Here is an 18,415-nt window from a genome sequence, read left to right as displayed (position 1 = left end):
ATCTTACTTGTGGCACCAATTTATACACAGATAGCATCACCATTGTAAAAATTGGAAGCCTTTAGAGGCAAATTTCAAGACATAAATGCATTTGTACTGCCAGTGAGAGAACCTCTGAGTACTGTGTGAATGGAGGCTTTTGTTGACTAGTTGGAGGGCTGTTTACTGGAGTATAATGGAGGATGTTTGGAGGAAGGGTGAGTAGAAAATGGTGTGTGAATAAAAGTAGTGAACGTCATTTAACAGACTTGGGTTCCAATGTCAGCTCAGTCACTTACTAGTTGTGTGACTTTAGAAAAGTCATTTGATCTATCTGTGCCTCAGTTTTCATGTCTTTCAAACAGAATACCTGCCTTACAGGATTGCTGTGAGGATTAAATGAGATAACACCTATAAAGCTGTACCTTTATAGGTGTTACATAGTAGGTACCCTATATATAGTAACTATTTTTGTATTTGTAGGTTCAGTTGGTTATATCTTTTGTGTGGCAAGCCCATCTCACTAATGCTCTTACATTGTATTGCTCTGTATCTTTACTCAGAAATACTTGTTTGCTTAACAGTTATGTACCAAGCCCTCTGTTAGACATGGGTTTGGTGAGTAAAAACAAGTATGATCCCTATCCTCATGGAATTTATGCTCTGCTAAGACAGCTAGTTAGACATAACAGAATTGCATATACGAATATAAAATTGCAACCGTAATAAGAACTACAAAAGAAAGATATAGGCTATAATACGGGAAATTTGACCTAGTAAAGGAAAGTCAAGGAAAGCTTCACTGAGAAAGTGATGATTAAGCAGAGATCTGAAGGATGAGTAGGTGTTAACTAGGTGAAAAGAGGAAATGATTCCATGCGGAAAGGATCGCATACGCAAAAGCCCTGTATGAGGAAAGGAGCGTGAAGGGATTGAAAGTAGGCCAGTTTGGCTGAAGTGAAGAGAGCAAAGAGGAGTTAGTGCACAATGGATCTAAGGTAGATGGAGTCTTAAAAGTGGTAATGATAAGGAACTTCATCTGTATTTTTTGTTAGTTAGTTTGTTTGTTTTTATTTTTTTTGAGACGGAGTTTCACTCTTGTTGCCCAGGCTGGAGTGCAATGGCGCGATCTCCGCTCACTGCAGCCTATGCTTCCCAGGTTCAACAATTCTGCTGCCTCAGCCTCCTGAGTAGCCGAGATTACAGGTGCTCGCGACCATACTTGGCTAATTTTTGAGTTTTTAGTAGAGACAGGGTTTCACCATGTTGGCCAGGCTGGTCTTGAACTCCTGACCTCAGGTGATCCACCTGCCTTGGCCTCCCAAAGTGCTGGGATTACAGGCGTGAGCCACCGCGCCCAGCCGTCTGTATTTTAAGAAAGATAAATAGCCATTTAAGCCCTAGGGTTGACATAATCAGACTTGTTTTTTGAAAAAATGACTCTGACTCAAGCAAGAGAAAAGGATTATTTATTGGAGGTAAGGGTAGATGTTGGCAGACCAGTTAAGAGTTAGTCATGGTAACTCTTAACTGGTCTGGAAAATGGGAGAAGTTGAGTTGAACAGAAGTGAACAGATTCCAAAAAATGCTTAAGAGATTAAATGGACAAGATTTGGTGATGGAATGGATGTATGGTGAAGGGGAGGTATTAAGGCTACGTTTCTGGCTCCCATAACTGGATGCTATTCTAGTGTACCAATCACCGAGATGGGGAATGTGAGCAGACAGTGTGCTTTGGTAGGGGAAGATCACACATTTGATTTCTAGGCATTTGTTTCTGAGATGCCTTTGAAATATCCAGGAGAAAATGTATAACCTCTCCAATTCGTCTTTTTTTAAAAATCAGGTTATCTATAAACTAATAATGTTCATTATATAATTTAATCAGTGCAGAAAAGTACAAATTTTAAAATATCACCTTCAAATCCCACCACCCAGAAAGAATTTTCATTAACTTTAGATAAACATCATGTCAAATATCTTTCTATGTATGTATGCATGGAAATAACTATAAAAATGTAAGGCAGGGCAGTTATGAAGATGGCATTAATTAAGGTACATAATTATGGTTAGCACACAGAAAGGTGCTCCAAAAATGGTAGTCCCTAATAGTAACAATAGGAATAGTATGCCAAAAAGACTAGGAAGGAATATTCATTTGTGCAGCAGCAATAGAAAAAAAAAAGAATAGGAAGGAATATAGACTGATAAAAGTATATACCAAATAAACTGATCTTTTGTTTTTATTTTTGTTTTTCTTAGAATACTCCGTCTACTATGGGCTACACATCAACATGGATTTCTTCTCTGTCCCAAATCCGTGGAGCTGTCCCAACTTCCTTGCCACAAGGACTCTCACTCCCTTCATTTCCTGGGCCATTATCATCATATGGAATGCCTCACGTTTGTCAGTATAATGCTGTGGCGGGGGCGGGGTATCCAGTACAGTGGGTAGGAATTTCAGGAACAACACAACAATCTGTAGTAATTCCCGCCCAATCTGGGGGACCATTCCAGCCAGGGATGAATATGCAGGCATTTCCAAGTTCATCAGTGCAGAATCCTGCCACAATCCCTCCTGGTCCTAAATGAATCAGAGTAGATGGTGATAAAAAGGGAGGTTTTTTCAGAATTATTTTCAGGACACCCAAGATATTAAAGTTTCTTCCTCTTGGGTTCTGTCATATTTTCCCTCATTTGAGTTTACTTTAGACTATATATTTTTTGTTCCAGTGTGGTATTTGATACAGCTCATCATTCTGTAGAAATGTGCAGTTTGCACATAGAACACTGCACACAGAAATGTTTTTTCACTTCAAATTCTATCCTCTTTGATACTTGATTTTTTAAAAATACTGTTCAGAATGCTTTAATAAGCTCAGCTTGAGCATTATCATTTCCAGGACACTTTCCATGAATTGTTGAGAAGCTCCCCATCCCCCGCCTTTTTTTTTTTTTTTTTTTTTTTTACTGCTGCTATCTGCAGCTGGATACTTTTCTTTAAAAATGTTTAAAAATTATTTAGATTGATTCTCCCCAAATGTGGATGAACTGAGACCCTCCATCAGCCAGAGTCTTATGGGATCTTCACTTCACATGTTTGTCTTAGGTTTACCTTTCACAGAAGGCAGGGTAACTTGCTGCAGGAAACGTTTTGGTGTATAAAATTAGAATCACTTTTTTTTTTTTTTGAGATGGAGTCTCTCTCTGTCACCCAGGTTGGAGTGCAGTGGTGTGATCTTGGCTCACTGCTGCAACCTCCCTCTCCTGGGTTCAAGCGATTCTCCTGCCTCAGCCTCCTGAGTAGCTGGGACTACAGGCGCCAGCCACCATGCCTGGCTAATTTTTGTATTTTTAGTAGAGGATGGGGTTTCACTATGTTGGCCAGACTGGTCTCAAACTCCTAACCTTGTGATCCGCCCTCCTTAGCCCCCCCAAAAAATTACAATAATTTTGTCAACCAATACAGAACATGAGCCCTTTTTAAATGTGATTTCCCGTCATCACAGCAGTAGGATGAAGCCTTGTTTTGGGTGAGACAGAGGGAAAGGGAAAAAACAGAATTGTAACAGTTCCTTGATTCTGCAGATACTGCTGCTGTTTTACGATTTCAGTAATAATTCAAAGCAGCTGTCTCCTTGTTTCTCACATGCATACTACATTGGTTTTGAGCATCTGAGAGGCATTGGTTTGTCTTGCATTCTTTTGCAAGGCATATATTGCAGCTGATATGAATCTCGTTTGGGGGGAATCCTTGTATTCCTAACAAGGGGGATTAAAGCTACACCTCAATCCATTCTTCTGAAGTGAAATTTACTTGACACAGTAGGTTTCGAGACTTACATATGAAACACTGGCTTTACAGGGTTCTCAGACATGTGGGGTATACACTGTCCTGCAGTGAGATAGTAGACCCTAGAAGGATACTATTTAAGTTGTCCTTAGCTCTTTTTAATTACAATTTTTAGTTGTTAGAATTTCTTTTTAGTATCTATAGTATCTTAGATGATTTTAGATCTTAAATGAGTTTGGCAGCCTCTTTAGAATCTGAGAGAGATCACTGTCAAGTTGCACTTTACTGGGTTTTATCCAGTTTTAGGAGGAGGGGAGGCAATGTCAAAATGTACACCTTTGGTTTTTAAGAAGGTTAACTATAATAATGTTAAAGGCTAGTCACAGGGTTACCTAATGCTCAGTCTGTGAAACCTAAATAGAATTCTTAAAATGTTATTTACCAACTAAGTATTCATGTTCAAATTACTTACCTTCCACTCTGAAGACTTTAAGGTCATTTCTAATACAAATTTACCTAATTAGGAGTTCTGTCTACTAGTAAACATTCCAAATTGCTACCCAACATTACTGTTAACAGATTTTCCTCCGTATTCTTCTAAAAATTATACCCCATGGGCTTGCCAGGTAATGAGGAAAACTTAATGGGTGTACTTTTTTTTTTTTTTTTTGCACAGTCTACTTTGTGACATTAAGTACCTCTTTTCCAAAAAAAAAAAAAATGTGTTTTATGTTGCTTACCTGAGGATCACATCCATTATCAAGAAGATTCTGTCGCTATAATTTGAGGCATCTAGGGCAGCATTTTGAGAATTGCTGTTGATAAGATCCACTGTTTCTTTTCATAGAACATGATCTGTTTTGTATGAGTCTTTCCAGATGTTAAGTACAGATTCTTCAAATTTCTTGTACAGTATTGGTTTGCAGTTTAAAGTGATTTTAGGACATTAGTGTAATGCAAATGCTTGCATTGCACTGTTTTCCATATGTATAAAAACAATGCTCCTAAAATCCCTAATTCTTTAAAACTGCCTGTGTTTCATTATAAAAAGTTGGCTTTGTGTAATTACACCGAGACATACAACCTATAAAGTGAAAATACTGCAGATTTTAGGACCCCTTCTTCTCTAGTCACAATCATTTTAAACAGTGTACCCCAGGATGAAGAAAGCTCCATGGCTGACATGTACAATTACATGTATTAATGACTGCTCTACATCCTATGTTCTGCCTTTGGCCACCACCTCTATTCCACATATAATTCATCATTCTTGTTTGCCTGCAGACTCTTGCAGTGCCTTGTAATATTTACAATCTTTTCAGGTTTTTGCTGGAAAGAAAAGTAGTCTTCTAAAGTTTGAAGATGGTGAATAGTGTACTGCTGTCTCCATGCTGACTGCAGTAACTGGGTTATCATATATGTTATGTATACATTATGTATATATAACATGTGTACATTTAAAAATACAGAAAAAAGTGAGCTTGTGCAGAAATGGAGAAAACAATGTTATTCTCATCACTGTGGGGTTTTATTAAAATTATTTTTTCCCATGACTTACATGTTTGGTTCAGATTATAGTCACTTTGACTGTAAATACTGGCTAGTTTTCTATCCAGGGCTTTTGCATTATTTCATAATTTTGCTAAATCATATAATAGTGCTATTTTCATCCTTGTCTGAGGTACTTTTCCTCCCCAGAAATAATTAACTTGAGGTAAAGCTCAGAAATTCCCTTCTTAACAAAGAGCCTACTATATAAAAAGGGCCTTCCTTTCCAAAAAACACACAAACCTGTCCTTTTCATTTTCCTTCTTGTAGAGGAGAAAATGGTTGTACTTAACCATCCTGCTTGTAAAGTTTATTCAGAGGATAGTCTGTATGTCCAGCCACCATGTTTACTTCTCAAAGTGCAAGTCTGATGAATAGTACTGTATCTCCATATGTGGTAATGTGAGCATTTCATCATGAAGTACCTGCTGCTATGTCTGTGAAGTTGGGTGTAACATCATAAGAATATGAAACCAGTATTGGTGTAAATCTAATGAAAATAACCCTATGTATATTTGTAGCAGTCTTGAATCTCTATTTAAGGTAATTTGCTGTAATATAACAAATATTCATTCTGTTTTTCATCCCTTCCTTGCCAGTTTTATATCAAGCATGAATTCTAATGGTTTGACAGCAAAATTATCTGTGAAAGTTTAAAAGGCACTTTTCTGCTGTGATTTTTGGATTGAGTGTGGAGTGTTATGTACAGTTTGATGGGATATATCATTTTAGAACCCCAGATTTAATTCTAGTCCAATTCATTTTGTTTAACTACCTCGTTATCAGTGCTGTTTTGGGTGCACAAGTAAACACTGCCTGTGAAACTTGCTTTTTTGCCTTGATTCTCAGTATTCTTTCAGATTATAAATCTGGTCTGCCTCTTTTTCCCAGTGCTAGCCAACAGTTTGAGATGAGAGGGACCATCACTCTCATCTGTGTTTAAGTGGAGAGCCATGTGCTTCTGTGAAATATGCTTTGGGGATTTGGGGGTGGAGAGCAGAAGAATAATTGAAATTGGTGGCAATATAGGATTTAGGTGTAGGAGTTAGTTATAAAATAAACAAATGGTAAGAAAGTACCTGAATTAGACAATCCAGTGCCTATAACTTTGCATTTTTTATTAGAGATGCATTTCTCGTCTGTGTGCCTAAAGGGCAATGGGTTGAAATTGCTTTAACTACCACAGCGAAATATTTGACAAATCCTTCAGCAATGGCCTATCATTCAACATATATTAGCACAGTGCTAGGTATTTGCAGTGATATTTTGTTACCTTAAAACGGCCAAATGCATTTAGTTGAAATGTAGTTGATAGTAAGGGTTTTATATAACTTTATCCAATCTCTGAAGTTTATGGAAGCATTGACTTTCTTCTTTGCTGTCTTTTCTGAGTGATGAAAATGATGCATTCCTTTTTTTTCCTTGAAAACTCAGCAAATGTTTGTAACCAGATGTTCCTTGTTTCACATGTTTACTGTGTAACACTACAGCATATTTAATATTGGTAAATATTGTATTTCAGTCATTATGCATAAGTACATTCCTGAGGTATATTTGCCATCATTTTGGGATTCAGTTATTTTATCTTCTGTTTGGGTCAGAAAAACTTGAACTATCTGAGGTGGTATGCAGGCCATTTTCTGGAAGATTGTTTTTTGAATCTGTAGTTTATCAAGGACTTGTTCCCCCCCTCCCTTTGTTTAGAAGAGGAATCAGAAAAGGGGGGTGGTGTGTAGAAAAGGCCTTTGATTTGATAGGTGTAATTTCTAAGATTGAAATTTTAAAAATGCAGATCGTAAGATAGTAACACTCAAACTTGATAAAATCCTTTGAATTGAAATTAGTATGAAATTTTTATGGAACCAAATGCCTTCAGGTCACCCTGGAAATAGTCTTTGTATGTGAAAGATCAACACAAACATTGGTCAGGAACCCTGACAGCCAATATATGAAGGAGCCTGGGATAGTAACTAGGTTACACTAAAGTTATTTTCAACTAAGATAGCTAGACGAGTGTACAAACCAATAGCTCCTATTCTGGAAGGTTTTCTTTTTATTAAAAAAAATTCAAACAAGGTTAAAAGTCAAGCAAGAAGGGAAGAGAGAAACTGGGTTCTGAGAAAAAAATGTGCCAGTATAAAATAAACTCATAAATGCGTGCTTGTCATCCTCTAGTTTTTTTTTTAAGTTGAATTTCTTTTCCACTGTAACTTAAGATTTGAGATTGAGGTTTGCGGTCCAGAACATACCCTCAGCAGATACAGTGACTAACTGGAAAGTGCAGTTGTTCAAGGTCTGTCATGCTCAATCACCTAAAGCTATAATTTGTTTGATATATTAAGCATGTAGACCTAGTGCAGCATGGGAGCCACTCAGGAAGTTTATGCAATTAATAAACTTTCAGCATAATTTACTATGAAGTATGCAGAATTTCACCCTCTTCTCCACACTTAACATTTAGTTGTATATGTGAACTCTCCTTTCTTAATTGGGGAATGTAGCATTATATAGAATGTTGTTAAAGTTAATTTTAATCCTTTTTGACATTAACCTTTTTTTTTTTTTTTGGTAAACCAAGTGATCTGCCTTTCAGCAACTGTCTTATTTTGGTTCTTTGAAACTGTGATTTTTATTTCATTTGTACCCAACCATTGTAAGTATTTTGTTTTGTTTCCTGGAAATTCTGTTTTGAAACAGAAAATAAAGGCTGTGTTAAATGAGTATGTTATCTTATTAAAATGCTGCCATAGTCACTGCAATCATCTGGCTAAAACTGGTTCTTCATTTACCAAATGTAATTTAGCAGATTTAGAACATTTAGTCCTGTAAACTATGCTGGCCTAAAAAAACTAACCAAGCTGCGTGTTACCTCTTGATTTACAGTTCCAACAAATTGAGTTGGACTTCATTTTCACGCTTGTACATGAGCCATAATTGTAACAGTTGCTCTCATTTACTGAACACATACTGTGTTAGCTAGGCTTTTACCTGCGATATTTTTAATTCACACAAAATCCTATAAGATGGGTCTGTTACTATTTCCACTTACAATGCAAATTTGAGGATCAGAGAGATTAAAGAATTTACTAGGGCCACATAGCTAGTCAGTAGTGAAGCCTGGATCCAAACCCAGATCTGTCTGTCTGCACAGCTCATGGGAAAAACCCTAGGCCACACTGATTCTCAGATGTACTACATGCATAATAATTCAGATACATTTAGAGTAGGCCTTTATCTAATAGGATTTGTATGTACACACTTTTTTTTTTTTTTTTTTTTTTTTGAGACGGAGTCTCTCGCTGTCGCCCAGGCTGGAATGCAGTGGTGCGATCTTGGCTCACTGCATCCTCCACCTCCCGGGTTCAAGCGATTCTTCTGCCTCAGCCTCCCAAGTAGCTAGGACTACAGGCGTGTGCCACCACGCCCGACTAATTTTTGTATTTTTAGTGGAGACGGGGTGTCACCATATTGGCCAGGCTGGTCTCAAACTCCTGACCTCGTGATCCACCCGCCTTGGCCTCCCAAAGTACTGGGATTACAGGCGTGAGCCACCTTGCCTGCCCCACTTTTTTTTTTTTTTTTCCAGACAAGGTCTCATTCTGTCACCCAGGCTAGAGTGCAGTGGTGCAATTACGGCTCACTGCAGCCTCAACCTCCTGGGTTCAAATTGATCCTCCCTCCTCAGCTCCCCGAGTAGCTGGGAGCACAGGCACCTGCCACCACACCTGGCTAATTTTTGTATTTTTCATAGAGATGGGTTTTCACCATGTTGCCCAGGCTGGTCTTGAACTCCTGGGCTCAAGCAATCCTCCCATCTCGGCCTTCCAAAGTGCTGGGATTACAGGCATGAGCCACTGCACCCAACCTGTATGAACACTTTTTACATGTCTTTCATGAAGTTGTATCCAGTGCTTATTTCACAGTTTCAGAAGGAGGTTTTTATGGCCCAAGCAAGGATTCAAAGTGTTCCCTATGCACAAACTTATTAAGAAGTATTTCCTTTCATGTTGATAGTGTGTATCGTCCACCTTTAGAAAAACACGTATTTGGATATCTCCCTCCCACACTTCTCATTCGTCACTCTGCACTGACTTGAGAAACTCAAGACTGGGTCAGATCACTTGCTCATCTGGTAGCTTAGGGAGAAGGACATGCATATGCTTATGCAAACAACCCTGGATGAAGAGTAATAGGCCTATCAGAAATATTCAAGATTAGATGAGTGTTTTAAAGGTGTTTTTAAATATATGTTATCTTGATTTACTGACCCAATGACTGTGAGTCATTCTATCTTAGGTGATCCTTAAAGGGAGGCAACAAGGTACATGTGGAATAAGCATGGGTTTTTTTTGATTCACAGACCTCTCGAAGCTATATTTCCTTACTTGTAAAATGAGGTGGTTATGAGTATTAAATGAGACGTGTTAAGGCAACTAACCCTGTCTCTACTAATTGCACTTATTGTTAGATATCACTGGTGACTTTCACAGTAAACTTGCACTTGGGAAATTAAACTGGTTTGGAAATGGGCCCTGATTCTGATTATAGTTAATACAGATACCTTTTGGAGTCCAGCAGACCTGGAGTTGTATTCTATCTTACGGACTTGGGAAAATTGCTTGACTTTTTAGCCTCAATTTCCTTATCTGTAAAAAGGATAATTCCCTCAGTGAGGTTGTTTTGAGGTTGAATGAAAAAGCATATAAAGGGCTTATCACTGTGCCTGATACATAGTAGGTTTGCTCAAATAACTTACACAAGGGACCTTACAGATCATTATTGTAAATGAGGACAAAACAGAGGTGACAAAAAAACTGAACTCAATCCGTGGGTCAACATAAGGTCTGTTGGTGGAAAAAATTGGGTGTTGGCCCAAAAGGGGCAAGATGATGTAATAAAGTGAGGTGTAGAGGTGAGAGTGTTTAAGTTGGGGAATAAGACCAACATAGACCCTTTTAAAATATGCCATCATTAATGAGCACCACTTAGTAAAAGAATGAGATAACAGGCCAGGCGCAGTGGCTCACGCCTGTAATCCCAGCACTTTGGGAGGCCGAGGTGGGTGGATCATAAGGTCAAGAGATCGAGACTATCCTGGCCAACGTGGTGAAACCCCGTCTCTACTAAAAATACAAAAATTAGCTGGGCATGGTGGCACACACCTGCAGTCCCAGCTACTCAGGAGGCTGAGGCAGGAGAATCGCTTGAACCCAGGAGGTGGAGGTTGCAGTGAGCCAAGATCGCATCACTGCACTCCAGCCTGGCGACAGAGTGAGACTCCATCATACACACACACAGAATGACATAACAGAATTACATCTGTGACTAGGGTTTAGAAAGAGGTGAAGTAGTTGGGGAGTGGGGAGAAGATGGACATTATAATAGGAGCTCAAGACAGGAGTGAAGTATAGCATAAATGATGGTCTAGATAGGAGCAAGACCTTGGGCTAGGTGGAGAAAAGACTATCATAAAATTTTGGAATTGGAAAGGACTAGTTCACATGCATGTTACAAATGAGGAAGTAGGCTTAGGAATTTAACCAGTATTTATAAACGTTCTCCATTCCAGCTCAGTGGTTCTCAACCCTGACTGTATATTAGAATCACCTTGGGAACTATTTTTTAAAATGTTTTAGTTGTACAACAATATGAATATACTTAATATTACTGAACCATATACTTAAAAATGGTTATGATGGTAAATTTTATGTGTATTTTACAATTAAAAATAAAATTTTTAAATTTAGTGTCTGGGCCCCATCTCTAGAATCACCATCATCTTAAAAAGCTTCCCAGGTGACACTGATAGGTGACTTGGGTTGAGAACCACTGTCATTGTTTACTAATCAAATGACTTTCCTACTGTCAGCCAGTTGCTGATTCAGGTAACACAAGCAATATGGCAACCTCATTAGACCTTCTGATGAATTATTTCCTATAACTCTATGACCTCATAGCCTCTCAAAGAGGCCCCAAGGATTTGGGCAATAGAGAAAGCTAAGTGGACCTCTTTCAGAAACTGAACAGCTAGTTCCTACTTCAGTGGAATGATGACATAAGATTGAGTTTGATGTGAACTCTCCATATAACCTCTTTATGCTTCTCCCCACCCTTCATAAGAGTTAACATTTCTTAGGTGCTTATTGTGCCAGTTATTATGCTAGTGCTCTACAATGTCATTTAATCTTCACAAGCTTCTAAGGTATCATTACTTATCACCTTTCTGTGCTCCTTGACTGTCTTTAAAACTGCTTTCTTCCAGTGCCCAGCTTTATTCCTGGCATGTAGTAGGTATTAAATAAATCTGTTGAATAAATTAATAGGCCCCCATTTCACAGATACAGGAAGGGTACAAGAGGCTAAGCAACTTGTTAAAACTATACAGCTAATAAAAAGTTGAACTGGTATTGGAAACCAGTTCTTGGCTCCAAAGCACACATTCTGAAATGCTATTCTATGACTTCCATCCTGTATAGTTTCTCCTGTACTATTTATGTTAGGAATCTTGTGTTTAAGTAGTGTAAACACAATTTGAACAAGTTTAAGCAAAAATAGGAATTTATAAAGATAGGGGTGCCTCAAAGAACCCAGGGATAATACAGATGGGCCTTAGGAGCAAATGAACCAGGTGTCTGAATACAGCCAGGATTTTTCATGTCTTCTTCTCCAGCTCAATCAAATTCTCTGGGAATGTCCCTAAAGGATGGCTCCTGCTGCAACCATGAGGATAAGGTAGATAAGATGGTAGAAAAGGGGTGCTGCAGAGACAGTCTAATAGATATTTATCTATCAACCTCCTCTTGGCTGTCCCATAAACATGCTGTTTTCCCCATACCTACAATTCCCAAAATGCCAGCACCTAACATTAGCCATGGACAACTGCTGGTCATATGCAACTACTGCATTCAGAAGCAATGGTATGGCAAGGACATAATCTTTCCTCCTCTAGTTCAGTGACAATGTAAATATGGCTGCTCTTGATCTCACAACCTCTGATAAACTTAATTGCCACCAATAGATCTAATATGCAAGAGTAGAGAAATAATTAGATAACCACAATCAAAATGCCCTTTTAGGAGCCAGCACGGTAGCTCACGCCTATAATCCCAGCACTTTGGGAGGCCAAGGTGGGCAGATCACTTGAGGTCAGCAGTTAGAGACCAGCTTGGCCAACATGGTGAAACACCATCTCTACTAAAACTACAAAAATTAGCTGGGCGTGGTGGCATGTACCTGTAATCCCAGCTACTGGGGAGGCTGAGGCAGGAGAATCGCTTGAGCCTGGGAGGCGGAGGTTGCAGTGAGCTGAAATCCCACCACTGCACTCCAGCTTGGGTGACAGAGTGAGACTCTGTCTCAAAAAAAAAGCCCATTAGGCCGGGCACGGTGGCTCACGCCTGTAATCCCAGCACTTTGGGAGGCCAAGGCGGGCGGATCACGAGGTCAAGAGATCGAGACCATCCTGGCCAACATGGTGAAACTCCATCTCACCTAAAAATACAAAAATTAGCTGGGTGTGGTGCCACGCACCTGTAGTCCCAGCTACTAGGGGAGCTGAGGCAGGAGAATCACTTGGACCCAGGAGGTGGAGGTTGCAGTGAGCCGAGATTGCACCACTGCACTCCAGCCTGGCGACAGAGCGAGACTTCATCTGAAAAAAAAAAGCCTATTTAGGAAAGGAGGGGTCACACCATTATCAGCCACCAGGTCCATTTCCACCTGGATCAGAATAAAAGAAAGAAATTACAGGCATATAAAAAATGGCAATCAATTTACTGATGTACCTCCTTGCTTAACCAGTCTGGACATGGGCCTAAGAGTATGTTCTAGAAAAGCAGTGATTCTCAAACTCAAGAGTGCGGCTAGAATCACCTGAAGGGCTAGTAAGACCTGCAAAAACTCGGCAGGTACACTCCATTCAAACCCCTGCACTAAGAGACTTCACCAAACATTAGCATGGTTTCTGGCAGTCTTAAGATTGAATCCCTGAGAAGACCCAGCTCACTTTTTGTTTTGTTTTGTTTTTTTGAGATGGAGTCTCACTCTATTGAGCAGGCTGGAGTGCAGTGGCGCAATCTCAGCTCACTGCACCTCCGCCTCGCAGGCTCAAGTGATTCTCGTGCCTCAGCCTCCCGAGTAGCTGGGATTACAGGTGTGCGCCACCATGCCTGGCTAATTTTTGTATTTTGAGTAGAGACGGGGTTTTGCCATGATGGCCAGGCTGATCTCAAACTCTGACGTCAAGTGATCCGCCCGCCTCAGCCTCCCAAAGTGCTGGGATTAACAGGCATGAGCCACTGCACCCAGCCCCAGCTCACTTTTGAATTCCCTGTCAGGAAAAACTTTCAGTTTGTTCTAGTCCACACCTAAGGATAGGCCTCAGCTTCTCTTTATTTTATTTATTTATTTATTTATTTATTTTTATTTTTATTTTTTGAGATGGAGTCTCTCTCTGTCGCCCAGGCTGGAGTACAGTGGCGCAATCTTGGCTCACTGCAACCTCCACCTCCTGGGTTCAAGCAATTCTCCTGCCTCAGCCTTCCCAGTAGCTGGGATTACAAGTGTGCGCCACCATGCCTGGCTAATTTTTTTGTATTTTTAATAGACATGGGGTTTCACCATGTTGGCCTGGCTGGTCTCGAACTCCTGACCTCAGGTGATCCACCTGCCTGGGCCTCCCAAAGTGCTGGGATTACAGGCGGGAGCCACCAAGCCTGGCCTGCTTCCCTTTCTTAGGGCATTTAGTAAAAAAGGGCTTAGTATTGTAAATCCTTCCTCTGTTCCTTTGAGATGTTTATGTATTTCCTACAAACTACAGAGTGTTTGTTTCTCAAGGGCCTAGAAGCCAGTCCTTTGAAATGTAGGGTAGGGCCTCTGTCTCCCAGTCTCTGGGAGGATAAAAATCTAACTTCAGTAATTGCCAGGTAGCAGACACAGCTGGCCTAATGACATTTATACTGAGAAACCCTCTGTAATTTTTCACTTCCATGACTCTACTGAGTCCCTGCTTGCTTTCCTTCCCTACTCCCTCATTTTCCCTCTAAAATGCCCAGTCACCTCTGTGCAAATCAGAATGAAGCTCAACTCTTTCCTCTTCTGTCAGTAGTTACTGAATAAAATCTGTCTTCACTGCTTTAACTAATGTTACTTAAACCACAGATTTCTGGCCCCACACTCAGAGTTTCTGATCCTGGAGGTCTGAGGTGAAGCCTGAAAATGTACATTTCTAATAGTTTGCAGGTGATGCTGATGTGCTTGCTCCAGAGACAAACTTTTGAGAATCACTGCTCTGGTCAGGCACGGTGGCTCATGCCTGTAATCCCAGCACTTTGGGAGGCCAAGGTGGGCAGATTACCTGAGGCCAGGAGTTTGAGACCACCCTGGCCAACATGGTGAAACCCTGTCTCTACTAAAAATACAAAAATTAGCCAGGCGTGGTGGCGCATGCCTGTAGTCCCAGCTACTTGGGAGGCTGAGGCAGAAGAATCACCTGATTGCTTGAACCTGGGAGGTGTAGGTTGCAGTGAGCCGAGATCACGCCACTGTACTCCAGCCTGGACGATAGAGTGAGACTCCATCTCAAAAAAAAAAAAAAAAAAAAAGAGAGAATCACTGCTCTGGCTGATCAATTATGGTCCCTATTCACAGATTTGATCTTCTAGTGATACAGATTCTTTAAAACCTTATTTGACTGCCTGTTGGTTTCATTTGAGGGGACTCAGAATGCTAAAAACAAGTGCCAAGAATCTTGTCAAGTTAGGCTCTTTGAAGCTTCAGATCTGCTAAAGGGAACAGCCTGGATCATCCTGTTGTGGCTTCTATTCATCACATTTAGGAGTGCTGGAGAACAAGGAGTACTACTTAGGAGGCAGATATAGATAACTTCGTTCCAATTGCCTTGATGCCAGTTTCCTAACTGGTGAAACCTTTGAGACAAAATTGAGATTCTGCTGTAATTCAGCAAGGCCAATGAATATCTGACCCTCAGCAAATGCAGATCTCTTGATATAAGCAAAAGGGGCTGCTGTTTTGAGTCCCAAGAGCAATAAGCAAATGCTTCACTGCCAAATAACACAGAATGCCAACTTCCTTCCCATCAACTGATGCAGAGGTCTCTGATCTCTATCTGTTCTACATTTTAGGGTCTCTACAAAAAATAAAATTATTCAGGCGTGGTGGCATGTGTCTGTAGTCCCAAGCTACTCAGGAGGCTGAGGCTGAAGTCGAGGCTGCAGCGAGCTGTAATCACACCACTGCATTATCTGGAAGCTGGGAATTGAACACAATGAAGACTCTATTTCTCACCTTTGTTCTTCTCTGAAAGTCTGCATTTTTTCTCTCTTTCTGCAGACCAGCATCTTTCACTTCTGTCCCTCTGGTGGGAAAATTGGTTGACAGCTTCCAAGCTTTACACTTAGAGAAAAGCTGGTATCTCTTGTCCAATTGCAAATTTCTAGAAAATGAGATTTTGATTGCCCCAGGTTGGATTAGCTGCCCACCTCTGACCCAATAAGCTATGGTTATAGGAACACGACAGTTTTTGCCATAACCCTATAAATGGGGGAAGGTGGAGGGTCAATTCCCGGAAAAGAGGGGCTGGGCAGACCGTCCCACAGGTGTCCATTATACTAAAAAACCTCCATTCCTTCCATCCTTCATCCCTTCAAGCCACTGCTCTCTCCTTTCACTGCTTGCTTTCAAGAGTTAACTATGTACACTGCCTTGCCATCTACTTATTCTTTGACAATCTGGCTTGTTCCATCTCCACTATTTTATAATTTCTTTTATGTAGCTTGAAGCTTTTTTGCTTTTGCATCCTAATAGAGTATTCCCCTATCTCATTCATCCCGATCACTCTTGGGTTCTGCACTTCTGCATTCTAACTCTGCCTGCCATTATCTCCCATCTTCCAGTAAGTTCCAAGCCAGATCTGGCTACTACTCATTTCAGATCTTGTTTTCTGCTTTATTCCTGCTGAAAGAGTGGGCCGGCCCTAAAAGCCAGAAAGAAGACAGGCACTGCATCTGTTTCATCTCAGTATGTTGAAAATACATTTTTCAAAAGATTATGACTCCATACATCTGAAATTAGAGCCCTTGCAGCTATTTAGAAAAGCTCCCGACAGACTAAAACACAATGAAGTTTGGAAACCAAAAGCCCTAACCATAGGACATAGTGGATCTGGGAGTACCAAAAAGGTACAATTTGTAATGTAATTTGTGTTGGTAATTATCTCCCTGCCCAAAGAGATGCTGAGGGCAAGGATATTCGATTTAACTTTGTCTCTGCATTACCTTAGGCAAGTAAATAATGTAAGTTTCTTTTTATTTATTTATTTCTTTTTTGAGACGGAGTCTGGCTCTGTCACCAGGCTGGAGTACGGTGACATGATTTTGGCTCACTGCAACCTCCGCCTCCCAGGTTCAAGCGATTCTCCTGCCTCAGCTTCCCCAGTAGCTGGGATTACAGGCACGTGCCACCACGCCCGGCTAATTTTTGTATTTTTAGTAGAGACGGGGTTTCACCATGTTGGCCAGGATGGTCTCGATCTCCTAACCTCGTGATCTGCCCGCCTCGGAGGGATTACAGGCGTGAGCCACCGCGCCCGACCAGTTACGTCTTTCTTAATTGGGACCAACAGCTCTTTAAATATTATCTTTCCACTAAGGGGAAAATCCTCCCTCCTGGGGAGTTTTAGCTCACTTTAGCTGAATTCAGTCAATCCACTCTAACTTCCATTCCCATGATGCATCAATCCATCCCCCAAAACTCTTTTTCCAGGAAAAAGCAGTAAATAACCTAAGCAACTCAGTGAGATGCAAGGAGTTGGAGTGCAACTCCTAAACACTCATCATCACGCCCCGCTTCCTGTGACCCTGTGAGCACAAGGGCTGAGAAGGGTGGTAGTCTGGTTCCTCGACTATATCCTAAGGCCATAGAGAAGACTACAACTACCAAGATGCCCCTCTCCCCGCCCCGCCCCGCCCCTCCTCGCTCCCCTTCCTCCAGCTAGAAAGCGTGTACCACCGAGAAGACGAGGCAACATGGCTCCCGGAGGTGGAAGAAAGAGGCTTCACCCCTTCTAAAGCGGGAAGAAGAGCGGCCGGAAAGGAGAAAAAAGAGAAGTGACTAGAGCCCATCCTCGCTTTTATCCTCCCAGCCTCTCCCGGGTCCGGTCTGCCCCTCCCCTTCTCTCTACCCAAATCCAATTTGTGGTCTCCTCCCCTCCCCGCCCTCATTCCCTCGCTTCCTCACCCCTCCCCTCGGGAATCCTTTTCCCGCCCCCCCCTCGCCCCCCGCGGAGTGCGCACGCGCCCGCCCCCAGCTTCGCGCCCAGATCGTCGCCTATCCTGCTTGCGCAGCCGCTATTGCGTCTGCCCACCGACGAAGCATGGGTGTCCAGGGCTTCCAAGAGTTCCTGGAGAAGCGCTGTCCCGGGGCCGTGGTGCCCGTGGACCTCCTAAAACTCGCGCGCACGGTCTCGCGCCAGCAGCAGCAGCAGCACTTGCACCGCCAGCTGCCGCCGACTGCAGCCCTAGCGCCCGGGGCTCCACGCGCCGCCAGGGGCTCCGTGCCTCTGCAACCGCCGCTTCCGCCCGCTGCCTTGGGTGCCTACTCCGGGGGCGCGGGGCCGACTCGGCACCATCACCCCGCTCACCACTTCCACCATCATGGCCAGGCGCAGCCCGGGCTGCATCCTCCGCTGCCGCCGCCGCCGCCCCCTCCGCTGCCCGGGGCCCGGGTGCTGGTGGACGCCGGCTCGGCGCTGCCGCGGCTCTATGGCGGCTACCAGACGGATTGGGTGTGTGGCGGCCAATGGAACGCCATGCTGGGCTACTTGTCAGCGCTGTGCCAGGCTTGTGCCTATCCTGGCGGCGACGGCCTGGAGCTCGTGGTCATGTTCCCGGGGGGCCTGGGCAAGGACCGGCTGGCCGAGTGGGGCCGTCGGTGCCAGGCCGAGCGGCAGACAGCGCAACTGATCGTGGGACACGTGGGCAACAAGGGCACCCCTCCACCGCGGGCCTGGTTCCTGCCACCGGCCTGCCTGAGCCACTGCGTGAGGCTAGCACTCATCCGCTTCCGGGTCAAGGTGAG

The 18,415-nt window shown here is 42.3% G+C and overlaps 2 protein-coding genes and 1 long non-coding RNA gene across 8 annotated transcripts in view; 2 read left to right on the top strand and 1 right to left on the bottom strand.

The window, feature by feature from the left end:
• Positions 1-8,880, top strand: part of WNK3 (WNK lysine deficient protein kinase 3) — a 164,330-nt gene extending 155,450 nt beyond the window's left edge. For all 4 annotated transcript variants that reach the window (XM_008959220.5, XM_034950281.3, XM_055106662.2 and 1 more), the window contains one exon: positions 2,242-8,880. In XM_008959220.5, coding sequence (XP_008957468.1) covers positions 2,242-2,571 — 330 coding nt within the window. In that variant the 3' untranslated portion in view covers positions 2,572-8,880. The remainder of the gene's footprint in view (positions 1-2,241) is intronic.
• Positions 1,431-18,100, bottom strand: LOC117977706 (uncharacterized). Its single transcript, XR_010111242.1, has 3 exons — positions 17,979-18,100; positions 15,626-15,773; positions 1,431-2,563 (listed from the first exon to the last, which is right to left on the bottom strand). It is a non-coding gene; the product is annotated as an uncharacterized LOC117977706 (long non-coding RNA).
• The window catches only part of FAM120C (family with sequence similarity 120 member C), a 109,039-nt gene continuing 107,946 nt past the window's right edge, over positions 17,323-18,415 (top strand). The window contains exon 1 of one of the 3 annotated variants that reach the window (XM_034950284.3): positions 17,323-18,410. In XM_034950284.3, the coding sequence (XP_034806175.1) occupies positions 17,712-18,410 (699 nt within the window). In that variant the 5' untranslated portion in view covers positions 17,323-17,711. The remainder of the gene's footprint in view (positions 18,411-18,415) is intronic. The other 2 variants (XM_034950282.3, XM_034950283.3) reach the window with 2 other exon arrangements.

The sequence above is a fragment of the Pan paniscus genome, chromosome X, assembly GCF_029289425.2.
Source record: "Pan paniscus chromosome X, NHGRI_mPanPan1-v2.0_pri, whole genome shotgun sequence".
In the NCBI taxonomy this organism is placed as follows: Eukaryota; Metazoa; Chordata; class Mammalia; order Primates; family Hominidae; genus Pan; species Pan paniscus.
The sequence above is the reverse complement of the archived record's forward strand: the minus strand, read 5'-3'. Positions and strand labels throughout refer to the sequence as shown.